Consider the following 24,134-nt stretch of genomic DNA (forward strand, 5'->3'; position numbering starts at 1 on the left):
GTCTGTTACGAACTGAACGACTCAAGTCCAACCCTAATTACCATCTTACCCTCCCCACAATCCCGTAATTACACCGCCTGCCACTTCAGTGGCCAACCGCAACAACGCCGGTTTTTTTTAATTCCGCCTTTAGATTTTTTTTTTCTCCTCGCACGTATCAGCTGGCGCCAGCTGACGTGGACGTATCGGTCGTGACAGATGGCACGCGTTTAATACATGCTGTGGTTGAATGGACACCTGGACGGAAGTGATTTTGATTCTATTGGGTTGTAGCGAATAGAGTAGCAAATCCTTTTCTGTTTTTTCTTTTATTTTTTAAGTAGTTAAAAAGCAAACCGTTATTTTATTATTATTATTTTTTTTCGGTGTTTTGGAATCTCTGTTCCTAACCTCAAACATGATGAAAGTGGACCGCCACCTAATTTATTTAAAACGACATGTCGTCCAATGAAACAATTACCCTAAATATCGTTCAACTGATTAAATTATATCTCTCGATCTTGAGCTTGAAATAAATGCGATAAAAATAGATTTTGAAAATAATCCGTGTGATGTAATGTTGATGATACTTAGTTTAGTTCGGGTTGATTTTAGATTAAGAAATTGTATTGAGTCGGTATGATAAAGTTTCTTGTTCAGTCTCATGTTCAAGATCTAGACCGTGGGTTGTTATGAGATCACACATCAGTTGGTAAGGAAAACGAAACATTTCTTATAAATGTGTGGAAACTTCTCTCTAACCGTGAGGCTGACGACGATACGAAAGAGGTCAAAGTCGACAATATCTGCTAGTATTAGGCTTGAGCTGTTACAAATGATATTAGAGCAAGACATAAGACGGTTTGTTAGCGAAAACGATGGGTTCCCAAGAAGAGTGGATTGTGAGATCTCACATCGGTTGGAGAGAGGAACGAAACATTTCTTATAAAAATGTGTAAACCTCCCTCTAACAGACACGTTTTAAAATCGTGAGACTAACGACGATACATAACGGGTCAAAAGGAGACAATATCTGCTAATAGTGGGCTATTATATTCTCGAAAAATATCTATGGATTAAAATTAAAATAAAAAAACATGATAGTTAAGTTTTTATTTATTTTAAATAAATTTAAAATGAATATTTAGAATGAAAAATTTAATAACTAAATGAAAATAATTTAGTAATCTTCATAATTAATTAGGAAGTTATTATCGTAATTAAAATAAAACTCAATAATGGAAAAGTTAATTAGAGAAAAGAATCCCCTAATTTTTAAATTATATATATATTTAATGATCCCGCCATCTTCTCAACGAAACCGGGTCGAAAAGCGGGTAATCAGGTTAACCCGTACCCGTATTGAAAACCGCCGGTCTTCTTAACTCGAAACGTCACGTTTGCATAGCATCTCCACGTGGCTTTCACGAAGAAAATTTCAGCTCTCATCTCTACTCCCGCTTCCCGCTCCCGCCCGTTGTTCTTCGCTGCTGCAAGTCTCACTGTGAAATCAATTAGCGAATCGGAGAAACTGGATGTGGAATTTTCACTGGTTGTTATCTCAATCTGTTCTTCGTTGTTCGTTAACTGTTCTTCATCTTGTAGGAAAACGATTACGATTGGGAAATTCCGATTCGCTAATGAGAACTAGTTTCTAATGGCGCTCTCGCCGTATTTGTCCGTGCCGAAACCTTTTTGAAGTTCAGCGACGTTTCCGAAACGGTATTTAGAGTCTCATCAACTTCCATTTCTCTCAAATATTTCCGATTTCAGTGTTCGCCGTAGATTTTTTCTCAGATGACTGGAGATTGTCCTCCGATTCGGGGAATTGCCGAGCGAAGCCGAAGGATCTTGTTCTTGGGAATATCTCGGTAATTTTTTAGACGGGCAAGTACAGCTATGATGTTGAAACCGCCATGAGGTAGCATAGCTCGTTATCTTGATATCTTCAAGAATAGGCTCTCACTCAATGACTTCAGCATGGTTTTTAAGGAATTCGCGGCGTGCGGCGATTGGCAACGCTCTTTACGCCTCTTTAATACACGCAACGTCAGATGTGGTGCAAGCCGAATGAGTACATCTATGCCATCGTGATCAGCTTGCTCAGCCGCGAAGGATTGCTAGAGAACTGTAGCGAGATATTCGATGAAATGGAGAGCCAGGGCGTGATACGCAGCGTGTTTTCTTATACCGCTTTGATAAATGCCTACGGGCGCAATGGTCAGTACGAAACCTCACTCGCACTTCTTGAAAGGATGAAGAGAGAGAGAGAGAGTCGCCTTATATATTGACTTCAAATATCGAACAAAGATTGTGAGTCTTGAAGGTGTAGTCAAAAAGTGACTAAAGTATCGAACAAAAGATGTACTTTGTTCGAGGGCTCCAGATAAAAGAGTCAAACCTCGATTAAGGGGAAGCTCTTCGAGAGCTCTATAAGTTTCCGGGGAGGCTTATAGTGTACTTTGTTCGAGGGAAGGATTGTTGAGGGTTCTTGGGAGTAAGTCCCACATTGGCTAATTTTAGGAAATGATCATGAGTTTATAAGTAAAGAAATACATCTTCATTTGCATGAGACCTTTTGGGAAAGCCCAAAGCAAAGCCATGAGAGCTTATGCTCAAAGTGGACGATATCATATCATCGTGAAGAGTCGCGATTCCTTACAATTCTTCTGATCTTTCCAGTTTTCTCTCTGTTGAGAATAGAGGGACTATTTGCCGAGATGAGGCACTTTAAATACTTTGCTTAGTGCAGGTGCTGCCCGCGGTTTAGGTGATGAGGCAGAGATGTGTTGAAATATCATCAGCACAATAATTGTACAAGCCATTGTATATTTATTTTGAAATATCATCACTAGCACAATAATTGTACAAGGAAAGATAGGGCTTCAACCTGATCTGGTTACTTAAAATACTTTGCTTAGTGCAGGTGCCCGCGGTTTAGGTGATGAGGCAGAGATGTGTTGAAATATCATCACTAGCCCAATAGAGTCAAGCCCAATATCATCACTAGCCCAATAGAGTCAAGCCCAATAATTGTACTAGTCCATTGTATATATATTTTAGAAAAAAGATCTGATTTTAGGAGAAGAGATCTGTATATTTTAGAAAAAAGATTCAGATTTGTTAGATTTAGATTTAATTAGATAGATATCGAACAACGGTCAGATACAAAGTTAAAATGTTACATTATTCTTTGAATAATTTTTCGAACACATTAAAATTTCATAGATACGTAGATAGGTTATCATTAAAATTTCGAACACATCTATTTTTTCTATTTAGAAATGTCATATATTTTGTTTTTTTTTTTAAATAAATTTTCAAATGAGACAAAAAAATTCCAATTATTATTATTAATTAAAAAAAAAAGCAAAATAAATAGAAAACCCTAAAATAATAGGTGTAGGAGAGAGAGAGAGAGAGCTAGAGAGAGAGAGAGAGAGGGAGGGAAGGAGTGGTGAATATGGTAGATGAACCCCACAAGACCTTATCTTGGTTTATCCTCCAAAGAAGCACACCACCATTAAAAAGCTTTAGATTACTAAAGCAATTCCAACAACATTAAAGAAGATAATGTAACAAAAAGCTTCTTCTTCTTCTTCTTTCTTATTTGCTTTTTGAATAGACCAAAAACGAATATGCTTACCCAACGGTTCATATTTAAATCATACCCGTAAAAAAAATGTTTTTTTTATTCGCGTTTTTTATAGTGAGGCCGAGAAGATGGAAAGGGCGTTTTTGGAACCGACCCAGAATTTCGAGTTGGTTGGATTGGTGTAACAGCCCAAACCCACTACTGAAGATGGAAAGTGCGTTTTTGGAACTAACCCAGAATTTCGAGTTGGTTAGGTTGGTGTAACAGCCCAAACCCACTACGGAAGATGGAAAGGGCGTTTTTGAAACTAACCCAGAATTTCGAGTTGGTTAGGTTGGTGTAATAGCCCAAACTCACTACTGAAGATGGAAAGGGCGTTTTTGGAACTAACCCAGAATTTCGAGTTGGTTGGATTGGTGTAACAGCCCAAACTCACTACTGAAGATGGAAAAGGCGTTTTTGGAACTAACCCAGAATTTCAAGTTGGTTAGGTTGGTGTAACAACCCAAACCCACTATTGAAGATGGAAAGGGCGTTTTTGGAACTAACCCAGAATTTCGAGTTGGTTAGGTTGGTGTAACAGCACAAACCCACCGCTAGCTTGGGCTTCCCTTCAAGGTTTTAAAACTCATATAGGGAGAGATTTTCATACCTTTTAAGGAATGTTTTGTTCCCCTCTCCAACTAATGTGTAATCTTACAATTGATGACTCGAGCAACATGAATTGAGTTCACAACACTCTCCAACTTAACTTATTCTATAATACATATTACATTAGTAACTAAAATTTCATAAAATTCAAATATCAAATAGCTACAAACACAACGTATCACCAACATCAATTACAAACGTTAAATATTTTTATGATTGGGTTAAGTTATAACTTCATTTTCAGGTTGGTCGAGTTGACCCGACAAATAAAATGTCAACCAACAAACTGAACCAAATTTTCGATTTTTCAAAAATTCCATCCAACTCAAATAAAAAAGAAAATATATATAAATCAACCCAATTTTTATGGTTTGAGTTGGGTAGTTCAGATCAAATTATCCGATTATATGAACACTCTTTTCGAAATCTTTTTACAGTAAAAAAAAAAGAAGTTAATAATCCCTAAACTTTTAGGAAATTAAAGTAGTCGAAATTTTCAATTTGCAACAATTCAAACCCGTAATCGAAATTTTCATCGACACGAGGGGTTATGTAGTAATTTAAGTAAAAGTAAAGGGCAAATGTGGAAATATTGTTTTGTTTGTACATGTGATGTGATATAGTTTTTTAATGCTTTGTCCCCACACATCTCACCTTGGGGTTTGTGTAAAGATTTGAACCATATATTGTTGAATGTTGATACCCTCAATTGGCCCATTCTTTCATTTTCCAATCTTTTTACATTCCTAGGTTTCTTTTTTACATCCAAATAACAACTAGTTTGCTCGTAAAATAGTGAATTTGATAGTGATGTGATATTACATGTTTACCCTTTAAATTTTAAGCTAAATCGAGGAGTATACGTTTTTGTCTTGGGTGTTCTTCTGTCGTGCGACTTGGTGGGTTATGTGCGACCTTTGGTGACCCACGTCTCCTATTTGTCCAAGACGAGGAGCTTGAACTATGATTCGATCTCGGTATTCAATCCTGCTGATGAGATGTCTAGTTTAGGGTTTTATTACGCGTCAAATTTAAAATTAAATCTAATAAATTGGTTAAATAATTTTATTTTTTTAAATATGTTTGAGAAATTATTCTTAGGTTTCGAGAAACGCAATATGCTCGATTTTTTTAGATTTTTAAAAAATATAAATAAAAGCATTATTTATCTTTTTAAAAATTAATAATTATCAATTAAAAAAAAAGGAAATTCGCCTTATTTGCAAAAAAAAAAAATAATGTTATCCATAGCTTGTTTATATTTCAAAGGGGGAGTGATAATTAGATAATAGGAAATACACATAAAAAATGAAAGCCAACCAGAAAATGCCACGTGTTACATAGACACTCACTCCCATGATTGTCACAGCCGCATATATATATATATATATGTATATAAAGCATAATTCAATGCACCACTTGTCTTGATATTGTTGTTTAATTTCGGTGGGTTTCTTTTTCCTTTTCTGAAAATTGTACTGCGTCGTCGAAGTTGCCGATGACGACCGACGTTCCTGATTCCGCCGTCTCCGGCGGCGTTACCAAGGAAATTGTGTTGTTCGGAGTTAGAGTCGTGGTGGACCCGATGAGGAAGAGCGTCAGTATGAACAATCTCTCTCAGTATCAGCATCCTCCTGCGGTTTCCAATGATGATAACGGCGGTAATAGTAAGGGTAATATCTCCGCCGCTGAGAGGAAGGAAGATTCGACTGCTGGTTATGCTTCTGCGGACGATGCCGTGCCCAATTCCGGTGGGAATCGTGAACGCAAGCGAGGTTCGATTCGTTCCCTGTTTTTCTTGTCGTTTCTTTACTTTTTTTTCGCCAGGTAAAATATAATCGTATCAATAGTGCGATGAAGATGATGATAATCAAGTGATTTTGAGATACTATTTGCGATTCGTCTGAGTAGTTCCTGTAAAACACTAACACACATTCGATTGATTTTTTTGGGAAGTTTTGATAGTTGGTAGGTTCTCACTTAATAGATTGAGAAATTTTACTAGGTTTGTTTTGGAATCTTATAGATTAGTTCAATTTATTCGGTATTTGAAGTAATTTTGGGAAGTTTGTTTGTGGATGATTCCCAGGAGTACCATGGACGGAGGAAGAGCACAAACTTTTCTTGCTGGGATTGCAGAAAGTGGGGAAAGGGGATTGGAGAGGAATTTCAAGAAATTTCGTTAAAACTCGAACCCCCACGCAGGTGGCTAGCCACGCGCAAAAATACTTTCTACGCCGAAGCAACCTAAATCGTCGCCGCCGTAGATCCAGCCTCTTTGATATCACCACGGATACGGTAACTCTCATCTTTACTAAATTTATAACTTCTGTTTAGATGGTGAGAAGAATCTATGGATTAGTTTTCAAGTATTTTGCAATCTTCTGTTTGATTCCTTAGGGTTCTAAACTGAGATTTTCAGTTGAAATAGTGTATTCATTTGGGTAGGTGAATCAGGATTTCAATAAACAGATAGTGAAATTTCTCGGCCTATCTCCTTTTGGAATTTGCTCCTTTGTTCTTGCATTTTTCAACCCACAATAACAAAGAAAACCACCACTTCGAGTAGCAAAGGGATGGGCAAAATGGAACAAGACAATATGATTAGTAGTTTTGGGATTCTAATGATAGTATACTTCAATAAGTGCAAATCGATCTTTACTTATAATTCTTTATCTGGGTTCATTAGGTAAAGGTGGCTGCTGAAGAACACCAAATTCAACTTCAAGATAATTCCTCCAAATTGCAATCCTTGTTGCCACCTCCACCACCTGAAACTTGCAACATAAATGGATATCATCATCCGATGCCAACTTTTCCTCTATCTGTTTGCCCTGCAGTTTTACCTGTGCCAAATCCAATCGAAAATCCCACACTTGGGCAAGAAAACCTTGACCTTGCTGCTGAAATTTTGCCACTCAATCCAACCACACCCAAGATTAACTCGAATTTGAAGTCGGCATTAAAATCTGGAGCTCTTTCTCTTAACCTTTCTTTGCCTTCAAACTCTGCCAATTCTTCATCAAAACACCCTGATTTCCCAGGAATCTCAAGAATGAGCAGCGGGGATAACATTATCAGTGTTTCTTAAAATCACTTTGAATGGTATGGTATAATGATCTGGAGACAAAGTGATTAGGCGACTAACTAAAGTTGTTTGTTGTAGTTGTATATCCCTTTCCCCAACCCCCCAAAAAAGGAGCAAGAGAAGAGATAGAACTGCTGTGGCTTGTTGTTTTCTTTGTTTGGATTGTTGTTCATTTGGTGTTTGTCTGTATAACTGAACCTAACAAGCTGTCTCTGCTCACTACTGCTTAATGATAACGTCTTGACTTTTTCAGTATCTGTGTGTGGCCTTGGAGTGTTTTGAATTAGGGAAAATATCAAGTTTGATCAGGAGATGGTGATGTAGATGCCTCATGCCTCATATTTCTCTATCTTTTATTAGATTAGGTTTGGTGCATCTTGTGATTGTGGATAGCATTTGATCCTCTTTTGTGGGTCAAGGTGGTTGTACTGACATTTTACTTATATGTGAAGCTCATTCTCTTCCATTGACAGATTTTATCTCATATGCCTTCCTTTCTGCTGGATTTATTTGCAAGTTGCTCAAAGTTTCATTTTATAGCTTGGGTAATGTTAGTAAATATTGTTCGCTTTTGCCCTTTACGTATCAATGTCAGCCTCACGATTTTAAAACGTGTTTATTATGGAATGTTTCGTTTCCCTCTCCAACTAATGTGTGATCTCACGATCTCACGATCCACTTCGTTTCCCTCTCCAACTAAGGTTTTCACACTCTTAAAGAATATTTCGTTCTCCTCTCCAACCAATGTGGGATCTCATAATAATGGTTTTCTTCCCCTTGCTACATTTGTCTTTGATTAAGAAATGTATTAAGTGTTCAGGGAAATAGTCTTTTCTTTCGTTCTCGTTTTCGTTTGATTTGATTTTGTGGCCTTTATTTTGACACTTTATGTATATGTATTCTATAGGTATCGGGCCGACTTCTAGTCTCACGAGCCAACTGACCCTACTATATAGATAGGCACCTATCATGAATTTCTACTCGTTCCCTAACTTCTTTATTATTCTCATATTTGTTACTCGTGAGTTACAACATGTATAAGCTAAATTTGTACGGCTTTTCTAGGTAATTTCTTAACTAGAAGGGTGGTAAATACGATTTTTTTTTTTATTTATTTATTTTTTTCTATAGCTCAAAGTAAGTGCTATTAAGTAACAAAAAGTTACCATTTAATATAATATAAATATGTAGAAGGCACATGCAAAAATGTGTGAATAATTAAAAAGTGGATCTAATTCTCATGCGCATTACGTCGGAAACTTTATAGCTTTGGTTAAGTAATACCAATAGTGTACTTTTCTTGAATTTCTAGCTTTTTAGGTTCTATGGATTCTCAACAAAAGGGGATGCCATTGTTATGTGGTTGCTCAATACTTGGATAACACTCAAAAGTTAGGCATCTCCTTTTCCACTTTCCATTTTAACCATCTTTAGAACTAAATTCATGAAAAAGATATTATTTTGATCCATTTCCTTCGTCTTTAGCCAAAGCGATGCAATCGAGGGGAAGGAGTGTGCAGCTCGACCGATAAGGAGTCGAGGAGAAGTAACTGATAAGGAGACAAGGAGATGGAGCGGTGCAACTCGACTGATAAGGAGCCGAGAGGAAGGAGCGGTGCAACTTGATCGATATGGAGTCGAGAGGAAGGAGCGGTGCAGCTCGACCGATAAGGAGCCATACAACTCAACCGATAAGGAGCCGAGGGGAAGGAGCGATGCAGCTCGACCGATAAGGAGAGGGGCGCTCACTTTTTTTATTGGCTGAACTGTATTCGCTAGGTGAGGCCAAGAGAAAGAATGCAAGAGAAAGAATGGACAGGGACAACTGTGTATCAATCATATTTTTTTTTTTTTTGTCAATCTAAGAATAACTCATTAAATAAGATATTTAGAGTTTGGTAAATGTATGGAATTACTTAGTTTTTCGATTTTTTTCTATGAATCACACCAAATGAGTTTGAAACAGTCTATTGACGTCTTCTCAGGTTAGGATACGAGCAAGAGGCAAAAAAAAAAAAAGAGTTGTCAACGAAATTAACCCTGCATTGGCATTTCCTGACTTCTCTTCCGATGCTTCGAGAAGTGGCAATGAAGTACGATATGCTGATGGTCGACGATCCGATCTTCTACTTGTTGATTAAATATTTTTTAATTCATCAAAATTACTTTGAATTTATTGTTTAGTAAACCAAATGAAGTAGCGCTTAAGACATTAATTCACAGGGATAAAATTTAGAGAATATATATATATATAATTTTCCCCCCAAAATCTGGTTAGTTCCGAGCAGAGGAGGCTCTACGAAGGCGACTTTCAGCGATTGAATATGGCTTCTTCGCCGTCGATTCATCCAAATTCTTCCTGTTCTTATGAACTTTCTCTATGTACTCAGACGCCCAACCATCCACATTCGCCTCAATAAAATCGCTCTCTTCGCGAATCAAATACGAAGAAGGCGACGGCGACGAATACCTAGGCGATCCATGGCCGATTTGGAAGCCTCCTCCGCCTGGCTTCGTCACGTAGATCGGCTTCGCACGGCTCTGTGGCTCCTGCAACCTTCTACTTCCTGGAATCAGAGGCGTCTTCGCCGGATTTCCTCGCGATTGCCGCACTGCCGCCCTAGATCCAGCAGTTACTTCATTGGCGGTTTTGGCGAAAGAAATAGAGCTGGAAAGCTTGATTAAATTCGCTACCAATAGCATGGATTTCTCGCAGAGCGATTCGCTCGATCTTCTTTCTTTACTGATCATAGCTGTAATTGATTGGAATGAAGAAACAGAGATGAATTTGTGTTGTATTTATAGTATAATAAGCAATGTTTTTGAGATTCTTTGCTTTTGAGGAGAGTGAGAGATGAGTGAAATTATAGTTCTAGCTTTGGATAGATTGGTTAGAAGGGAGATTCCATGTTCAAATTTTCAAAGAATAATTTAGGGCTTTTGCAAGTGGATAGATCCCTTTCTCACTTGCTAAGAACTCTACATAATCTGTGAGTGCAGGGATGAGGAAGAAGAAGAATCCATGGGAGACTGATAGTTACCTTAACAATATGATAATGGATATGGATGCTCGATGTCAAATCAGGTTTTTTTTTTTTTTTTTTCCTTCTTCCTTCTTCTTCTTCTGTCTCTTTCGGTTGTTGGTTGTAGCGATATATGCATTTGTAACGGTTTAAGCCACTGAGGTCAATATTGTTCACTTTTGTCTGTTACGTATCGTCGTTAGTCTTACGATCTTAAAACGTGTCTACTATAAAAAGGGTTCAGCCCTACTTCGACCAGTGTCTTGTGCTGTCCGGTGACTAGCTCTGATATAATTTGTAACAGTCCAAACGTATTGCTAACAGATATTGTTCGTTTTAGCCCGTTACATATTACTGTCAACCTCATGGTTTTAAAACGTGTCTATAATACCCATTACATATTATTGTCAACCTCATGGGTTTAAAATACGTCTACTGGAAAGAGAGTTTTTGCATTCTTGTAATGAATATTATGTTCCTTTTTAACCGATGTGAGATCGAATATAGTTGAACTAATTTATGAACATGTCTTGATTTAGAGATTAAAGATTGAGATCTCTCGTAAGTGAGCTAATAAAAGTTTTTTATGGTTGAATATTTGATTCAGCTAAAACATAAGCTTATTGAGTGTCAGCTCCATATTCTTTAAGAATGTTTACATAATCCACCATCTAAATGTCTGTGAAAGTTATCTTATTTATAATCAAATAAATTACAATGATATGGAAATAATAATAAATGAAAAGATAACTATGGTAATAAGACAAATATTAGATATTTGTCTTATAATCAAATATAATATATATGGTAAACTATAAGTTATTACTAAATATTCTTAACACCCCACCGCAAGCTAAGCATCGAATTTAAACGAACGTGAAGCTTGAATCTAAAAAATTCAAAGAGGTTGAGAAACACTTTTCGTGAATATATCAACAACCTGGTTTAGAGGTGGTGTAGAAAAACACTTTCTTGGCCATCGAAAATTGCAGAGGGATCACCGCTCAGTGGCGATGCTGCCTTGGCTCCGGCGAAAATATATCTAACCCATGAAGAGGGATTGTCGCTTAACGACGATGCTGCCTTTGCTCTGGTGAGAATATGTCTAACCCCAAGAAGTAGAAGGGAAAACCTAGAACAAGGGACAAAGATAATGTTGAAGCCGGAAGAGTCGCCACATTGGGCGAAGGAGCCAATTTTGGTGAGAAGGGCGGCAGCAACTTGGTCGGCGAAGAGGCCAGTGTGGCGCCCAGATTCCAAAGGTAAATCTCTGCATAAGGTCAATGGGCTATCGAGATTCTGTATATTTACGAAGAGAACGCTGATGAAGATCCTAATCTAAGATTAGGGTTCCTGTGAAGGATGAAGGATGAAGGATGAAGGGAAAATTGGGAAGAAAATGAAAGAGGCTATGTTTGGAAAATGTGAGGTTGTATGTACTGGCGAAGGATGATTTAAAGGTCAAAAGGGTGGAGCCGAAGAGTAATCAATCAGCTTTGCATGTGGCAGCCATGACGATTGTCTCTGCAGCATCAAAGCCAACAATAGTGGTGGAGAAGAACAGTAGAAAATTTCAAAAGCCATTAAAAAGAAAGGATCCGGGTTGCTAAACCAAAATGGCTCTGAGAGGCTATGTTTGGAAAATGTGAGGTTGTATGTACAGAATATGGCGAAGGATGATTTGGAGGTCAAAAGGGTGGAGACGAAGAGTAATCAATCGGCTCTGCATGTGGTAGCCATGACGATTGCCCCTGCGACATCAAAGCCAACAGTGGTGGTGGGGAAGAACATTAGAAAATTTCAAAAGCCATTGGAGAAGAACATTAAAACATTAGAACATTAGAATATGGCGAAGCCGTTGAAAAGTTTTTTCATCCTCAACCAAGGTTCACGTCATTTGTAATTTTAGCCGACTTGCTTCTACAACTGCTGAGGTTCCTTGCGTCCAATATTACATCATTTTGATTCTCAACAACACGGTCCACATGTTGCTACATTAATCTAAAGCTTCACCGAGATGTGTTCAATTAGTTGGGTTAAAAAAACCCTAAAATGCTCAATTTAGAGCCTACCAGGTGATTTGAACTTGCCAACACTTCTCAAAGCATTATAGTGCTAACCGAAAGCAAAACTAAACAAACAAAAACTATGAGATATTTATAATGCTTACTAGGACATGATTGAGAAATTTCGTGTCAACCACGGGCTATCGAGTATCATTGATGCTTTATGATATCCACAAGCATTAGAATGTCACCCACCTTTACAACTCGCCGAAACTCTTATTGAGAATTGACTCATGAGTTAACTTCATTGATACTCGTGAAGATATCGATGCTTATGTTATTTGCATCTTAGTTTATCTCTCGATCCGTATAGTTTGAGTTTGAATTGTTTTATTACTATTATTATTTTTATCATTATTATTGCTATTTTTTTAATATCAGCTCACTTTTTCTTAAGAAAAACAAAGATAAACCCACCGTGTAAAATAAAATTTTAAAAAAAAATTAAAAAAAAGGAAAACCTAACTGCTCCACGCCACTCCTTCTTCTTCATGCCGTCTCCTCCTCCGTTTCAGCACTTAGCGTCGACGCCGCCTCTTTCTTGTTCTCTGCTGCCGCCTCCATTGTCTTTCTTCCGTTCGTGCTCCCGCTGCCTCCTCCCTCCTAGGGATACTGCTTACAGGTGCTCTCCCACTCTCTATCTATGGCTTTATTCTCATTTGAAAAACACAATTAGAATTTGTCTAATGGAAGAATGGAAGCGTTGTTTGGTTTTTTGTATTTTTTTAATATCAATAGTCGAATAGCAACGAAAATAAAAACAATGTTCAGGCAAATTCGGACGTGGTTTGTATTTGGCTGTTCTGATTCGAACATGAATTATTCATCTAATTCTGTTTAGTTTCTAGCTTGATTGACCGAACAACGTCAAACTTGTTTATATTTGTATATTTGTAGATTCCAGCTCGGAGAAGACTATAACCTTTTCGTTTTTCGATGATGAGTGATCCTTTGAATGCATAGAAATAAGAACATGAATCTAGACATTTTTTAAATTAAAATACGAATCAATCACTTCTTGAACTGTTAAAGGTAGTCAAGTGAATGTCATTGTGTTTTAATTTCTACAAGTTTATCTCTTTGTATGTATTTATGATGGTGAGTGTCGACTAAATTGATGAATTTGCTACAGTTGCTAGAGATTCAGGGAGACTCAATAAAACCCCATTCATGTCTTCTCTTTTAGAACTTGAAAACTCTCCCAATATTTTCATACCTGAAGAATGGTCCGAGGCTGCAGAGTCCATAGTTTTTGATTCTCCAACCTCGCCGCCTCCTGTTCTTCTTATCTGCGGTGCCAAAAACTGTGGCAAAAGTACTTTCTCACGCCACCTTCTCAATGTTTTCCTTCAAAGGTTATCTTTGTTCTTCTTTTAATTATTGATGATTTCAAAATTCAAATGTGGAAATGGGATTTTTGGATACCTCTATGTTTCCTTGAGTTGATAATGCTTTACACAATATGGTTTTCTTTTATTTCTGCTTGCAGGTATAAAAAAGTGGTTTATCTGGATTCAGATGTTGGACAGCCTGAGTTTACTCCACCGGGTTTTCTGTCCCTCACCGTGGTCGACAAACTAACGCCAGGTTATTTGGTTAAGGTCCTTTGCAGTGTCGATAGATTCTCATGTACCGAATTTAATAAATTTTCCCTAATTATAGTCTCTCTTGACTGAAAATCATTTTTTTCTTGTTTTTTAAAACTAGATCTGTCGACTCCATGCCTAAAGACGCCAGAGAGGTAAATTGTGTTGAATTCATTCTATATATAGATTTGTACTTTGCTATCTGCATCTGTTGAATCCATCTTTTTTAATGTTGCTTTTTGTTTTCTGTTATTGAATATCTGTAACTCGACTATATGATTTGTGTTGAGGATTGTCGAAGTCAAAACCTATTCTAATTTTTTAACCAAGGATGATTTTACTATATCTTATGGCCCTTTCCTATCTGTGAGTAGTGAAGATTCTCACTGTGTTTTTTTTTCCTATTCTTCTCTTAGATGTTTTTTCTTTGGTGATGTATCCTCAAAAAGAGATCCAACAGCTTATTTAAGTTATGCAAGTCGCTTGTATGATTATTACTGCAAAGAGTACCATTCGATTAACAAGAATCAAGAACTTGCAAAGATTGAATTGCCTCTTATTGTTAATACTCCTGGTTGGGTGAAAGGTATCCTACTCTTTTGAATTGTATAAATGGCTTAGTCAACATTTTTTTTCTTGCTTTGAAAAGTCTTCGACAAGTTACGTGTCACGTTCTCCCTGTTTATTTAACTTAGATTTGTGAATGCCCCAGGTGTCGGTTACGAGATATTGGTAGATATGTTAAAATACATTGCTCCATCATATGTAGTCAAAATAAATATATCTGCTGTGAGTAAGAACCTTCCGGCCGGGGAGTTTTGGTTAGAAGAGGAGGAAGATTTTGGGTCAACCAATCTAATAGAAATACGTTCTGCTCGGCAAGATGCGTTTAATAGATCGTAAGCTCTTTACTATCTTTAATTTCAAAAGCATGTATTTATGCAGGTTCAAAAGCATGTATTTATGCAGGTTGAAGGTTTCCCATAAACCTTTGTTTCATCGACACGTTTTATTTCAGACATTGACTTCAAACATGAAAGTATAATATTCTCACATCTCTTCCTTCATTGTGTTAGGATACTAGTACAAAAGGATGCAAGTCTCATGCGAGATTTGCGTATAATGGCGTATTTTAGACAGTGTTTTCCTAAAGATCGCAGTATTACCACAATTAAAGAGCTTGCACATGCACTGGCATCTCACCCTCCTTATCAAGTTCCAATATCAAGCATTAAGATTAGACACCTACACTGTCAGGTTGGTACAAAAATCAATTTCACTAATTGAAATGTTGCACCTTTCTCATACTGAACCACCACCCCTGCATGCACACAACGTACCAGTATTAATCATGTCTTCATTTATCACTTAGGTCCCAAGCGATCAGATCTTCTATAGTCTGAATGCGACAATCGTCGGCTTAGCGGAATCCTCCAAAAATTCTGAAAATCTGTCATGGTGTGTTGGACTCGGTAGGTTACTTCTATTACATTGTGCCACCAATATTTTTGAGTTATTTACCAACACGAATATAGCTCAACTTGCATAAAATATACACTCTCGATCAAGAGGTTAGAGCATGGAATCAACGTTTGAGTTATTTGCTTGTTTCGGGCCTTAAACTCATTCCCCAGAACTCCGCACATAGTTTAATTTTATGCTCTAACTAATATCTTATGGAACAGGAATCGTTAGGGGCATTGATACATCTAAAAGTCTGCTATATGTTATCACACCCGTCCCCCATGGCACATTGGAAAAGGTTGACCTTCTTTTACAGGGTTTTATCCAAATCCCCTCTTGTTTGTTGCAGGTAATAAATAGATCCTTATGTGAATTATTACCCATCTTCTTTTCATATTCCATCTTTTGCCAGCCCAATGACATTCATTATTGTTTCCAATTTCTTTTTCCAAAATCGTTCAGCTGTTTCCCAGTACATAACTCTGTAGCAACTGGGACATTTTTTGTTGTTTTAAAATTTATAGGCGCATAGTGAAGTTGATAAGATTGTTGTAGCTTGATGAACATAAGTCCAAAGGGATCGAGCCTGGTTGAATTACACAATTTTTCAGGTCTACTATCATATTGACATTGTTCTAAACTCTTCTTCTGTGCAATTTTGTTCCAGGTTAAGGGATGCATATCTCCTTACATGTCTGCAAACATTCTGCCCACGAGATAGTGCATTTACAGAGCTTCAATGCATTAGTTTTCTTGTTCTTTGATAGATAGTTCATTCTCTGTAAATATATTTGTCAAGAACTGTATGACAGTAGTCTACCATTTTTGTTTATTTAGACACATCAAATTTGTTTTCTCAAGGAGGAAAAAACTGGTTGTTGAGTGGAAATTGTTATATGAGAGATCTCAAAAAAGAAAATTTATTTGTTTATTACCACTTTGATTTTATTTTACAAACTACAAATTAGTTGGAAACAAGTTAGCAATAGAATAGTTATAAAATTTGAGAAGAATCGATTCTTATTAACTCGACATTTTCTTGCTTTTCTTGTAATGTGACTATATTATCTACTAATTTGAATTGTTTTAGGGGTGAAGACTATCGCTAGCAAAAATTGCCCTTTTGGACTTTCTTTTTCAAACTTTCCCTGAAAGTTTTAAAATGTCAGAGGGAGAGGTTTTTATACCCTTATAAGAAATGTTTTATTCTCCTCTCCCACCGATATGAGATCTCACTATCTACCTCCATTGGAATCCCAACGTCCATACTGGTACTGGCACTCGCCTAGTGTCTGGCTCTCATACCATTTGTAATCACTCAACCCACCGCTAGTAAATATTGTCCTCTTTGGGCTATCTTCTTTGGGCTATCTTTTTTGGGTTGTTACTCAAAGTTTTAAAATGCGTTTGATAGGGAGAAGTTTACACAGCTCTGTAGGGAATGTTTTGCTCCCCTCTCCAACCGATGTGGGATCTCACTAGGTTTACACACCTCTGTCAGAAATGTTTTGCTCCTCTATCTCACTAGGTTTACACACCTCTGTCACAAATGTTTTGCTCCTCTCTCCAACCGATGTGGGATCTCACAATCTACCACTGCATCTGATATAGATAGTAACTATCAAATTTGAGTCTATTTGAATTTTGAAAGTTTCAATTTTATGTCTAATAAGATCGGGACCGATTTTATATTTTTTTAAAAATATATAAATTCAAAGTTTGAACCTATAAATATAAAATATAATTTTACATCTACTAAATTAATAAACTTTTAAAACTTATAAAGCAAACTCAAAATTAAAATTAAAAATAAAAGTTAAAGATGTACACGTGGCAAAAAGGTCAAAATTGTAATTAACCGGTTATGGTTGGGAAGTGCAGGAATGACCGTTATTTCAGGTAAATGGTCAAGAAAGACAACCTCAGGTTCCTCCAAAAAAACCGGACATAAATCCCAATAAGGGTCTCCTTCCCCTAACTTAGCTCATAACCTCTTGCTTTGCTCTGTCGCCTCTCTCTTGGAAGAACACAACCCAGAAACACTCAGACACAGAGGAGAATCCAAATCAAAAACACACACAAAAATCCCCCAAAAAACAAGGAAAAAAAAAAAGGTCATGATCTAGGTCTGGTCCATCCCACCAAGATCATGATCTTTTCATCTCCATAAAAAAAAAAAAAAAAAAAAAAAAAAAAAAAACTCGGAATCCAAAACCATTTTCTTCCAGCTCGAGCATGGCTTCTCGTTCCTTCACCCGTTACGTAGAACAAGAACTCGGAAAGTTCCCACATTTCATAGTTTGTGCAGTCCTCGAATGGGTTCTCATAGTTTTGCTTTTCCTGGATGGGTTTGTTTCATTTTTAGCCAATGAATTCGCTAAGTTCTTCGAATTGAGAGTCCCGTGTTTGTTTTGTACCAGAATCGACCATGTTTTCCTCCGTAAAAACGCAGACAATTTCTACTACAACAATATCATTTGTAAAGGCCACAAGAAGGACATTTCGTCACTTGCATATTGTCACAACCATAAGAAACTCTCCAACATTCGAAAGATGTGCGAGGTTTGTCTTCTATCTTTTGCAACCGGGAAGGAATCTGATTGTGATACCTACAAATCCCTTGTTGGGATTTTGCATAAGGATCTCGAGTGTTTCGTCGAGGATGATAACCGACAGGTTGTGAGCTTACCAATGGGGAAGGGCAGCGGGGATTTTTGTTGTTCATGTTGTGGGGAGCCATTAAAGGTGAAATCGTCGAATTCTAAAGGAAAAAACGGGAGTACATTTTCGCAAGCGCCTGCACCTTCACCACGTGCAGCGTTTTCCAGTTTAAAAAATGAGGAGAAGCCTACTGGGTTGGAAATACCACATATTCGTTACACCGAACTCAAACTGTTATCTGATAGTGAACCAGAATTTGTAGAAGACGATGAAGGGTTACATGGAAGGAATCTCGATGCTCATCCATGTAAGTTTTATTTATTGAATTTCAATTCACCCCAATCACTTCGAGTATGTCAAAACATATCAACCTACGACACCAAACGTCTGAGTCGATTAACTGAACTAACCTGAAACTAATGTTTTGAAAATTTATGAACTAAAATCTTAATTCTTTGAATCAGCGTTCCCAAAATCTCTTAACCTAACCCAACTCAACCCAACCTACGAACATACCATAAAAACCGACTCGACTCGACTTTCTTTCTCGACATCATCCTTCACATATACCGAATAATTTTAGTATCCGAATTAATTTGAGTGCAGTTAAGGAAGATATCAAAGCAGCTAAAACGCCATTGCTACCTGAAACAGAGGAAGTTCATGAAAGTTCCAGGACACCTCTTTTTGGCAGAGGAAACAAATTCTTTGGTATCCCACTTACAGATTCTGTAAACGACAGTCCCAGGTGGGCTATTAGGATCCCAAAAAAAACACAACCAGAAAGAACAGAGCTAGCAGCAGAGACATATGAGACAGACATGTTGGGGACAGGAGACAATGATTCGATCTTGAATTGCTTGAACAAACAGGTTCCAATCGATCGAAAATCACTCATGGAGTTATACATGGAACTCGACGAAGAAAGAAGCGCTTCAGCCATTGCAGCAAACAATGCAATGGCGATGATTACTCGTTTACAAGCTGAGAAAGCAGCTGTTCAAATGGAAGCTTTACAATATCAAAGAATGATGGAAGAACAAGCAGAGTATGACCAAGAAGCCTTGCAAGCTTCTAATGATTTGCTTGCTACAAGAGAGGAAGAAATCAAGGGCTTAGAGAATGAACTTGAAGCTTACAGAGCCAAATATGGATATCTTGGAGAAGATCAGCTATCTGATGAAGATTACCAAGAATTCAAGTCACAATCATGTCTATCTTCTGAATGTAGTACACCTTTTAGCTTCACAGGGAAAGAGAATAACAAGCAAAGTTTTAACCATTTCGACGCGTTGAAGCTAGCAGACGATCATAATATCAAAGAAGAAAGTATGAACAGCCATGGAATAGCTTTGCCATTCTCCCAGAATGAACCATTGAGAAGCTTTAGAGGAGAAAAAACATATCTTTTAGGCCGCTTGAAGAAGGGAAAGAAGAACATCTTATCCTCTGATGAATCAAGCTCTGGAAGTGTGAATCAATTAGATGAAGCAACAGGTGTAGTGTTATATCAACGACGAACACGAAACGTTCTAAGCGAAGATTGACTTCGATTTCTAATCTTGCAGGAAAAGGAAGAGGTTATGAACTGAGCCAACAACTCACGGATCTTAACGACACGGTGCGAGTATTCGAAGTAGATGACGAATTCTCCAAGCAGGAAACTTCGAAACCTCGTCAACAAGAACAGTGATTCTTAACTCCACATATCGGTAAAGTACTTGGTAATTCTAGATGGGTTTCAGCTAAAGAGAGTTTGAATTAAGGTGGGTGTTTTCTTTCCTTGCAGTTTCTTTTCTTTGTAGGATGTAAATAGTGTTGTGCATGACAAGCTGACTATAGATATCAAGCTCTTCATGAAGCTCGATAGTGGCTAATTTATTCGACACCGGTAAAAGACATTCTTTCGTTTGTTCTTTAGTCAACAGACAAAGTCTAAGTACGATGATGTTTGGTTTTGGATTTGCAGCTGCAGAGGTAAAAGATAGTCAGCTGTCGGCGATGGGTGTAGAGTGGAAATGGTGTTAAAAGCCAAAGAAGAAGGGAAGGAAGAAGGCCAATAGAACCTCAAGGGAAACCAGGAAGGCTTTCATCCCATTTACAGAGAGACAAAACTGTTAGAGTTGTATGATTCAAGAGTTTTTTTTTTTTAAGTTATTATCCCCTCCCCTAAATGTTCTTTAGAGTTCATCAAAACGACAGCAATATGCCAGGAGTTTTGATTGGTTTCATCCCATTTGCTAAATGGAAACTGGAAAGGGGAAGAGGCCAACCGTTTCTAATGTAGATAGATATCATTTTCGTTGTCATTAATTGTTCTAGCATGTGAGATCCCACGTTAGTTGAAGAGGGGAACGAAACGTTCTTATAAGGGTGTGGAAACATCTCCCTAGTAGTTACGTTTTCAAATCGTGAGGTTGATGCCTAACAGGCCGAAGCGGACAATATCTGTTAGCGGCGGGATTTGGTTGTTTACAAATGATATCAGAGCCAGGTACTAGGTGGTGTGTCAGTGAGGAAGCTGGGCCCCAATGGGGGTGGATTGTGAGATCCCACCTCGGTTGGAGAGGGAAACAAAGCATTCTTTATAAGGGTATGGAAACCTTTCCCTAGTAGACACGTTTTAAAACGGTGAGGTTGATGGCTAATGGGCCAAAACGAACAATATCTACTAGCAGTGGGCTTAGGCTATTACAAATGGTATCAGAGCCAGGCATCGGGTGGTGTGCCAGCAAGGACGTTAGGCCCCTAAGGGAGATGGATTGTGAGATTCCACATCGGTTGGAGAGGGCAATAAAACATTCCTTATAAGGGTGTGGAGACTTTTCTCTAGCAGACACGTTATAAAACTGTGAGGCTAACGGTGATACGTAACGAGTCAAAGTGGACAATATCTGTTAGCGGTGGGCTTGGACTGATACATTTCAACTAACAATGATTACACTTTTGTCCACGGTCAAATTTTGAACAAATGAAGCCTTAATATCCACCAAGGGCCCCATCCTCCTACCAAACTCAATAACAGTGCCAAACAAAGAGACAAAATCAGTAGTTCAATTTTCAAAAAGGAGCTAGAAATAAGTATCCACATGTATCAGTGAAAGAAGAATTTGCATCCAATATCAGACATCAACGCTGTGAGCCTGCCATAAGACTGGGCTGACCCGGTGTTTAAGGCTGAGACCTTCTCATAGAGCCATACGTGGACGTGACCCGCAACGAGGCAGAGATGACTAAGTTACATATGAAATATAGCAACGTCAACAGCATTGTAACAGCCCAATCCCACCATTAGCAGATATTGTCAGTTTTGGGCCGTTATGTATCGTCATGAACCTCATGGTTTTCCAACACATCTGCTATGGAGAGGTTTTCACATCCTTATAAGATATGCTTGGTTCCCCTCTCCCACCAATGTGGGATCTCACAATCCACCCCTCTTAAGGGTTCAACGTCCTTGCTGACACACCACCCAATATCCGACTCTGATACCATTTGTAACAACCTGAAGCCACCACTAGTAGACATTGTTCACTTCAGCCTATTACGTATCGTCATTAGTCTCACAATTTTAAAACGCATCTACAAGGGAGAGGTTTCCACACCCTTATAAGGAATACTTCGTTTCCCTCTCCAACCAACCTGGGATCTCTGCTCTGGGATCTCACAAATAATGTGTATGCAATCCAAACACGGTATTTGAGCCGTAAAGAAAAGGGTTATTCCATCACTAAACCTCAATAATTGCAATGAAAATTGCTCTATCAACAGCTTACAAGACATCCTAAACATATTGTAGGGGGAATATACTGTATGGCTAGTCTGTTTCTTATCAGAACAAATGTACAAGTATTAGGATGAACAGTCTCTTTTACCTTGGCCATCTACTTCAATCAGCTCTTTGTACAGAGGTTTTGAACAATAGAACATACAGCTTTTGGTCCATTGATAGATATAAGAACCCACCAACTGAATGAGTCACAAAAGACCCAAAACTTGTCCCCACGATGCAGTGCCAGACCGGGCCATACGCCCCATCAAATTCCTGAAAGAATCACAAACAAACCCATAAAAGTTATTGGCTGATCATTCCAAGAACATCAACATTGCACATAAACCTTAAGCTAATTACCCTCTTGAGAGACAAAGCAAGAGCTTTAGAAGTGAATTTCTCCATACTGTCATGAGCTTTTCTTGCACAATCCACTGCATGAATCTGCATAGCCGGTGGCATGTCAACTGATACCACTTTCATGCCGTTCTTTGCAAAGATATCAATCAATTCAACTTGGGAGGCTGCAAAAGACTTTGTTCTCCCACCCTTTCGAAGTAAGGACACTGTTGGTCTCATACTGTCAGGGCAATGCCCCTTTTGAATCCCTTTCAATTCCTTCTCTTCATTATCAAATTTCTGGAGGCGGGGTTTTGAGTTGATCATAGAAGAAACAGCCATACGGGGAGATGGGTTTGAACTCTTTAGCCTTTGAGATGAAACAAGGGGCTGATTATGGAGCTTGGTGAAGGGAGAGGGCTTAGGAGCAGCAGCGGCAGCCATGGCAGATTCAAGCTTCGGGCATGTGGGGGGATTAGCCACTGAATCAGGATCAGGAGGGGCTAAGCTGGGGAGATGGCTGGAGGGTTTCGCCATCGGAGGTCTGTGAGAGAAATGGAGATGAAAAATGAAAAGGGTTGGAAATGTTTGGTGTTTAGAGAGATGGGAAGCCATTTTTGGATGAGGAAATGAATAGTGAAATTGTGTGTGCTGTGTTCATACCACTGCCTGTTGCGTTTGACTGAGCACACCTAACCCTTGCCTCGAACTCAACACAGCTTTGTTGAATTTGAATAGCTTAGCTTAATTAATTCCTCTAATCATGTTCTAATCACGTTTTCAATCCCAGATTTTGTCCCTAAGCAGCTCCCATTGATTGATGCCATTCCTTCTAATAAGCTTCACCTCCCCTGTTCTTTTCTTAATATATTTTATATAATATTTGAATTGTGTTCGGCCCACAAATGATCCGACTCACTCAAAAAATAGATGAGAAACGTAAAATTTCCGTAGGTCTATTTATTTTTTCGAGTAGGAATCGAACCAGCCCTAACCAAGTCACAAACTTATAAAAAGATAGAATTCAACTTTTTGTTACATTTCTAATCGATAATACGACCAAATTGGACTATTCTATCCCGGTCATAAAAGTTATGTTGGGTTAAATTTTTTTTTTTTTCGATTTGGGTTGGGTTGAATTTTTGTAACATCAAAAATTTGGTTCGTTTCATGGGCGAGTTTTGTGTGTGTGTGTTTGAAAGTAGGGCTACAACCCAACCGTAATCTGCTTTTAAAAAAATAATCTTTTAACGTTTATAATCAATTTTAGTAATGCATGGTAACTTATAATCAAGTTGGGTTGGGTAGTGAATATCTATTGGAGTTATTTGGGTTATCATCAGCCCAACCAATTCAAAATTATAGATTGGTTCGAAGGATTTTTTTTCCATCTAAACCAACTCATTAAATACCAAGTGTAATAGCTCAAGTCCATTATTAATAGATATCGTCAGTTTTGGTCCGGTACATATCATCGTCAGCCTCACAATTTTAAAACATGTTTACTAGGAAGAGGGTTTCGGGATCTCATACCAAGAATTTTGTAGATTTATTTTCCTCCACTTATTTAAACTTAACGAATGACCTTGCTCGACCTATGACCACATCGAGAGAGTTGTTTTTTGTGACAATATTTAGAGAATTAGCACACGAGTTCTCGTTCAATCGTAAGAAGGACGTGTGCAAGATAAGATCACAAACAGCGTTGAAATTAGATCAATCCACCGTAGTGTAAGACAACAAACATTGAGGACATAGTTTGAAGCCATTAAAATGGACATTTTCAAACGGAACAACGTAAAAAAAAATAGTATCTAAAGTATTTATAAATTTAAAAAATAGCAAAATATGAAAAAAAAAAAAAAAAAAATCTAAAATTTTATTATTTATTTTTTTGAATTAAAAAAAAA

The 24,134-nt window shown here is 37.8% G+C and overlaps 5 protein-coding genes and 1 long non-coding RNA gene across 11 annotated transcripts; 4 read left to right on the plus strand and 2 right to left on the minus strand.

The window, feature by feature from the left end:
* The first annotated feature begins 5,637 nt into the window (after positions 1-5,637).
* On the plus strand, positions 5,638-7,568 carry LOC111490297 (transcription factor MYB1R1-like). Its single transcript, XM_023138880.1, has 3 exons — positions 5,638-6,000; positions 6,315-6,523; positions 6,915-7,568. The coding sequence occupies exons 1-3, from the start codon at positions 5,724-5,726 to the stop codon at positions 7,314-7,316; spliced, it is 888 nt and encodes a 295-aa protein (XP_022994648.1). The 5' UTR covers positions 5,638-5,723; the 3' UTR covers positions 7,317-7,568.
* Positions 7,569-8,414: 846 nt separating this feature from the next.
* Positions 8,415-9,043, plus strand: LOC111490330. The gene is made up of 2 exons (XR_002719541.1): positions 8,415-8,704; positions 8,799-9,043. It is a non-coding gene; the product is annotated as an uncharacterized LOC111490330 (long non-coding RNA).
* A 168-nt stretch (positions 9,044-9,211) lies between these two features.
* Positions 9,212-10,403, minus strand: LOC111490318. The gene is made up of 2 exons (XM_023138908.1): positions 10,355-10,403; positions 9,212-10,066 (listed from the first exon to the last, which is right to left on the minus strand). Exon 2 carries the CDS (start codon positions 10,062-10,064, stop codon positions 9,588-9,590), a length of 477 nt encoding a protein of 158 aa, XP_022994676.1. The 5' UTR covers positions 10,065-10,066; positions 10,355-10,403; the 3' UTR covers positions 9,212-9,587.
* A 2,440-nt stretch (positions 10,404-12,843) lies between these two features.
* LOC111490282 (polynucleotide 5'-hydroxyl-kinase NOL9) lies at positions 12,844-16,383 on the plus strand. The gene is made up of 10 exons (XM_023138859.1): positions 12,844-13,024; positions 13,535-13,757; positions 13,892-13,989; positions 14,110-14,143; positions 14,405-14,574; positions 14,701-14,887; positions 15,065-15,245; positions 15,361-15,460; positions 15,674-15,801; positions 16,120-16,383. The coding sequence occupies exons 2-10, from the start codon at positions 13,573-13,575 to the stop codon at positions 16,171-16,173; spliced, it is 1,137 nt and encodes a 378-aa protein (XP_022994627.1). The 5' UTR covers positions 12,844-13,024; positions 13,535-13,572; the 3' UTR covers positions 16,174-16,383.
* Positions 15,292-23,046, minus strand: LOC111490306. Of its 4 annotated transcripts, none has more exons than XM_023138893.1 (3): positions 22,246-23,046; positions 21,989-22,158; positions 15,292-15,309 (listed from the first exon to the last, which is right to left on the minus strand). In XM_023138893.1, exons 1-2 carry the CDS (start codon positions 22,837-22,839, stop codon positions 22,003-22,005), a joined length of 750 nt encoding a protein of 249 aa, XP_022994661.1. In that variant the 5' UTR covers positions 22,840-23,046; the 3' UTR covers positions 15,292-15,309; positions 21,989-22,002. The 4 variants fall into 4 exon arrangements, with proteins under 4 accessions (XP_022994661.1, XP_022994660.1, XP_022994662.1 ...); XM_023138892.1 differs by lacking the exon at positions 15,292-15,309 and adding an exon at positions 21,202-21,550; XM_023138894.1 differs by lacking the exon at positions 15,292-15,309 and having other exon boundaries at positions 21,796-22,158; positions 22,246-22,565; positions 22,608-23,045.
* LOC111490264 (probable myosin-binding protein 5) lies at positions 17,514-20,179 on the plus strand. Of its 3 annotated transcripts, none has more exons than XR_002719524.1 (4): positions 17,514-18,420; positions 18,720-19,610; positions 19,682-20,004; positions 20,083-20,179. XR_002719524.1 is itself a non-coding variant. In XM_023138829.1 (4 exons), the coding sequence occupies exons 1-3, from the start codon at positions 17,688-17,690 to the stop codon at positions 19,804-19,806; spliced, it is 1,749 nt and encodes a 582-aa protein (XP_022994597.1). In that variant the 5' UTR covers positions 17,514-17,687; the 3' UTR covers positions 19,807-19,825; positions 19,903-20,179. The 3 variants fall into 3 exon arrangements, 2 of the variants coding, with proteins under 2 accessions (XP_022994597.1, XP_022994596.1); XM_023138829.1 differs by having other exon boundaries at positions 19,682-19,825; positions 19,903-20,179; XM_023138828.1 differs by having other exon boundaries at positions 19,682-20,179.
* Positions 23,047-24,134: the final 1,088 nt, after the last annotated feature.

Source organism: Cucurbita maxima, unplaced genomic scaffold, assembly GCF_002738345.1.
Source record: "Cucurbita maxima cultivar Rimu unplaced genomic scaffold, Cmax_1.0 Cma_Scf00015, whole genome shotgun sequence".
Classification (NCBI taxonomy): Eukaryota; Viridiplantae; Streptophyta; class Magnoliopsida; order Cucurbitales; family Cucurbitaceae; genus Cucurbita; species Cucurbita maxima.

Coding starts and splice junctions, on each gene's coding strand:
- LOC111490306 (XM_023138893.1), bottom strand. CDS start 22,839: ATGGCTTCCCATCTCTCTAAACACCAAACATTTCCAACCCTTTTCATT. Junction 22,159..22,245: donor TTGCTTTGTCTCTCAAGAGG/GTAATTAGCTTA, acceptor TGATTCTTTCAG/GAATTTGATGGGGCGTATGG.
- LOC111490318 (XM_023138908.1), bottom strand. CDS start 10,064: ATGATCAGTAAAGAAAGAAGATCGAGCGAATCGCTCTGCGAGAAATCC.
- LOC111490282 (XM_023138859.1), top strand. CDS start 13,573: ATGTCTTCTCTTTTAGAACTTGAAAACTCTCCCAATATTTTCATACCT. Junction 14,144..14,404: donor TGCCTAAAGACGCCAGAGAG/GTAAATTGTGTT, acceptor TTCTTCTCTTAG/ATGTTTTTTCTTTGGTGATG. Junction 14,888..15,064: donor CAAGATGCGTTTAATAGATC/GTAAGCTCTTTA, acceptor TCATTGTGTTAG/GATACTAGTACAAAAGGATG.
- LOC111490297 (XM_023138880.1), top strand. CDS start 5,724: ATGACGACCGACGTTCCTGATTCCGCCGTCTCCGGCGGCGTTACCAAG. Junction 6,001..6,314: donor GAATCGTGAACGCAAGCGAG/GTTCGATTCGTT, acceptor GATGATTCCCAG/GAGTACCATGGACGGAGGAA. Junction 6,524..6,914: donor TTGATATCACCACGGATACG/GTAACTCTCATC, acceptor TGGGTTCATTAG/GTAAAGGTGGCTGCTGAAGA.
- LOC111490264 (XM_023138828.1), top strand. CDS start 17,688: ATGGCTTCTCGTTCCTTCACCCGTTACGTAGAACAAGAACTCGGAAAG. Junction 18,421..18,719: donor GAATCTCGATGCTCATCCAT/GTAAGTTTTATT, acceptor ATTTGAGTGCAG/TTAAGGAAGATATCAAAGCA. Junction 19,611..19,681: donor TCAATTAGATGAAGCAACAG/GTGTAGTGTTAT, acceptor CTAATCTTGCAG/GAAAAGGAAGAGGTTATGAA.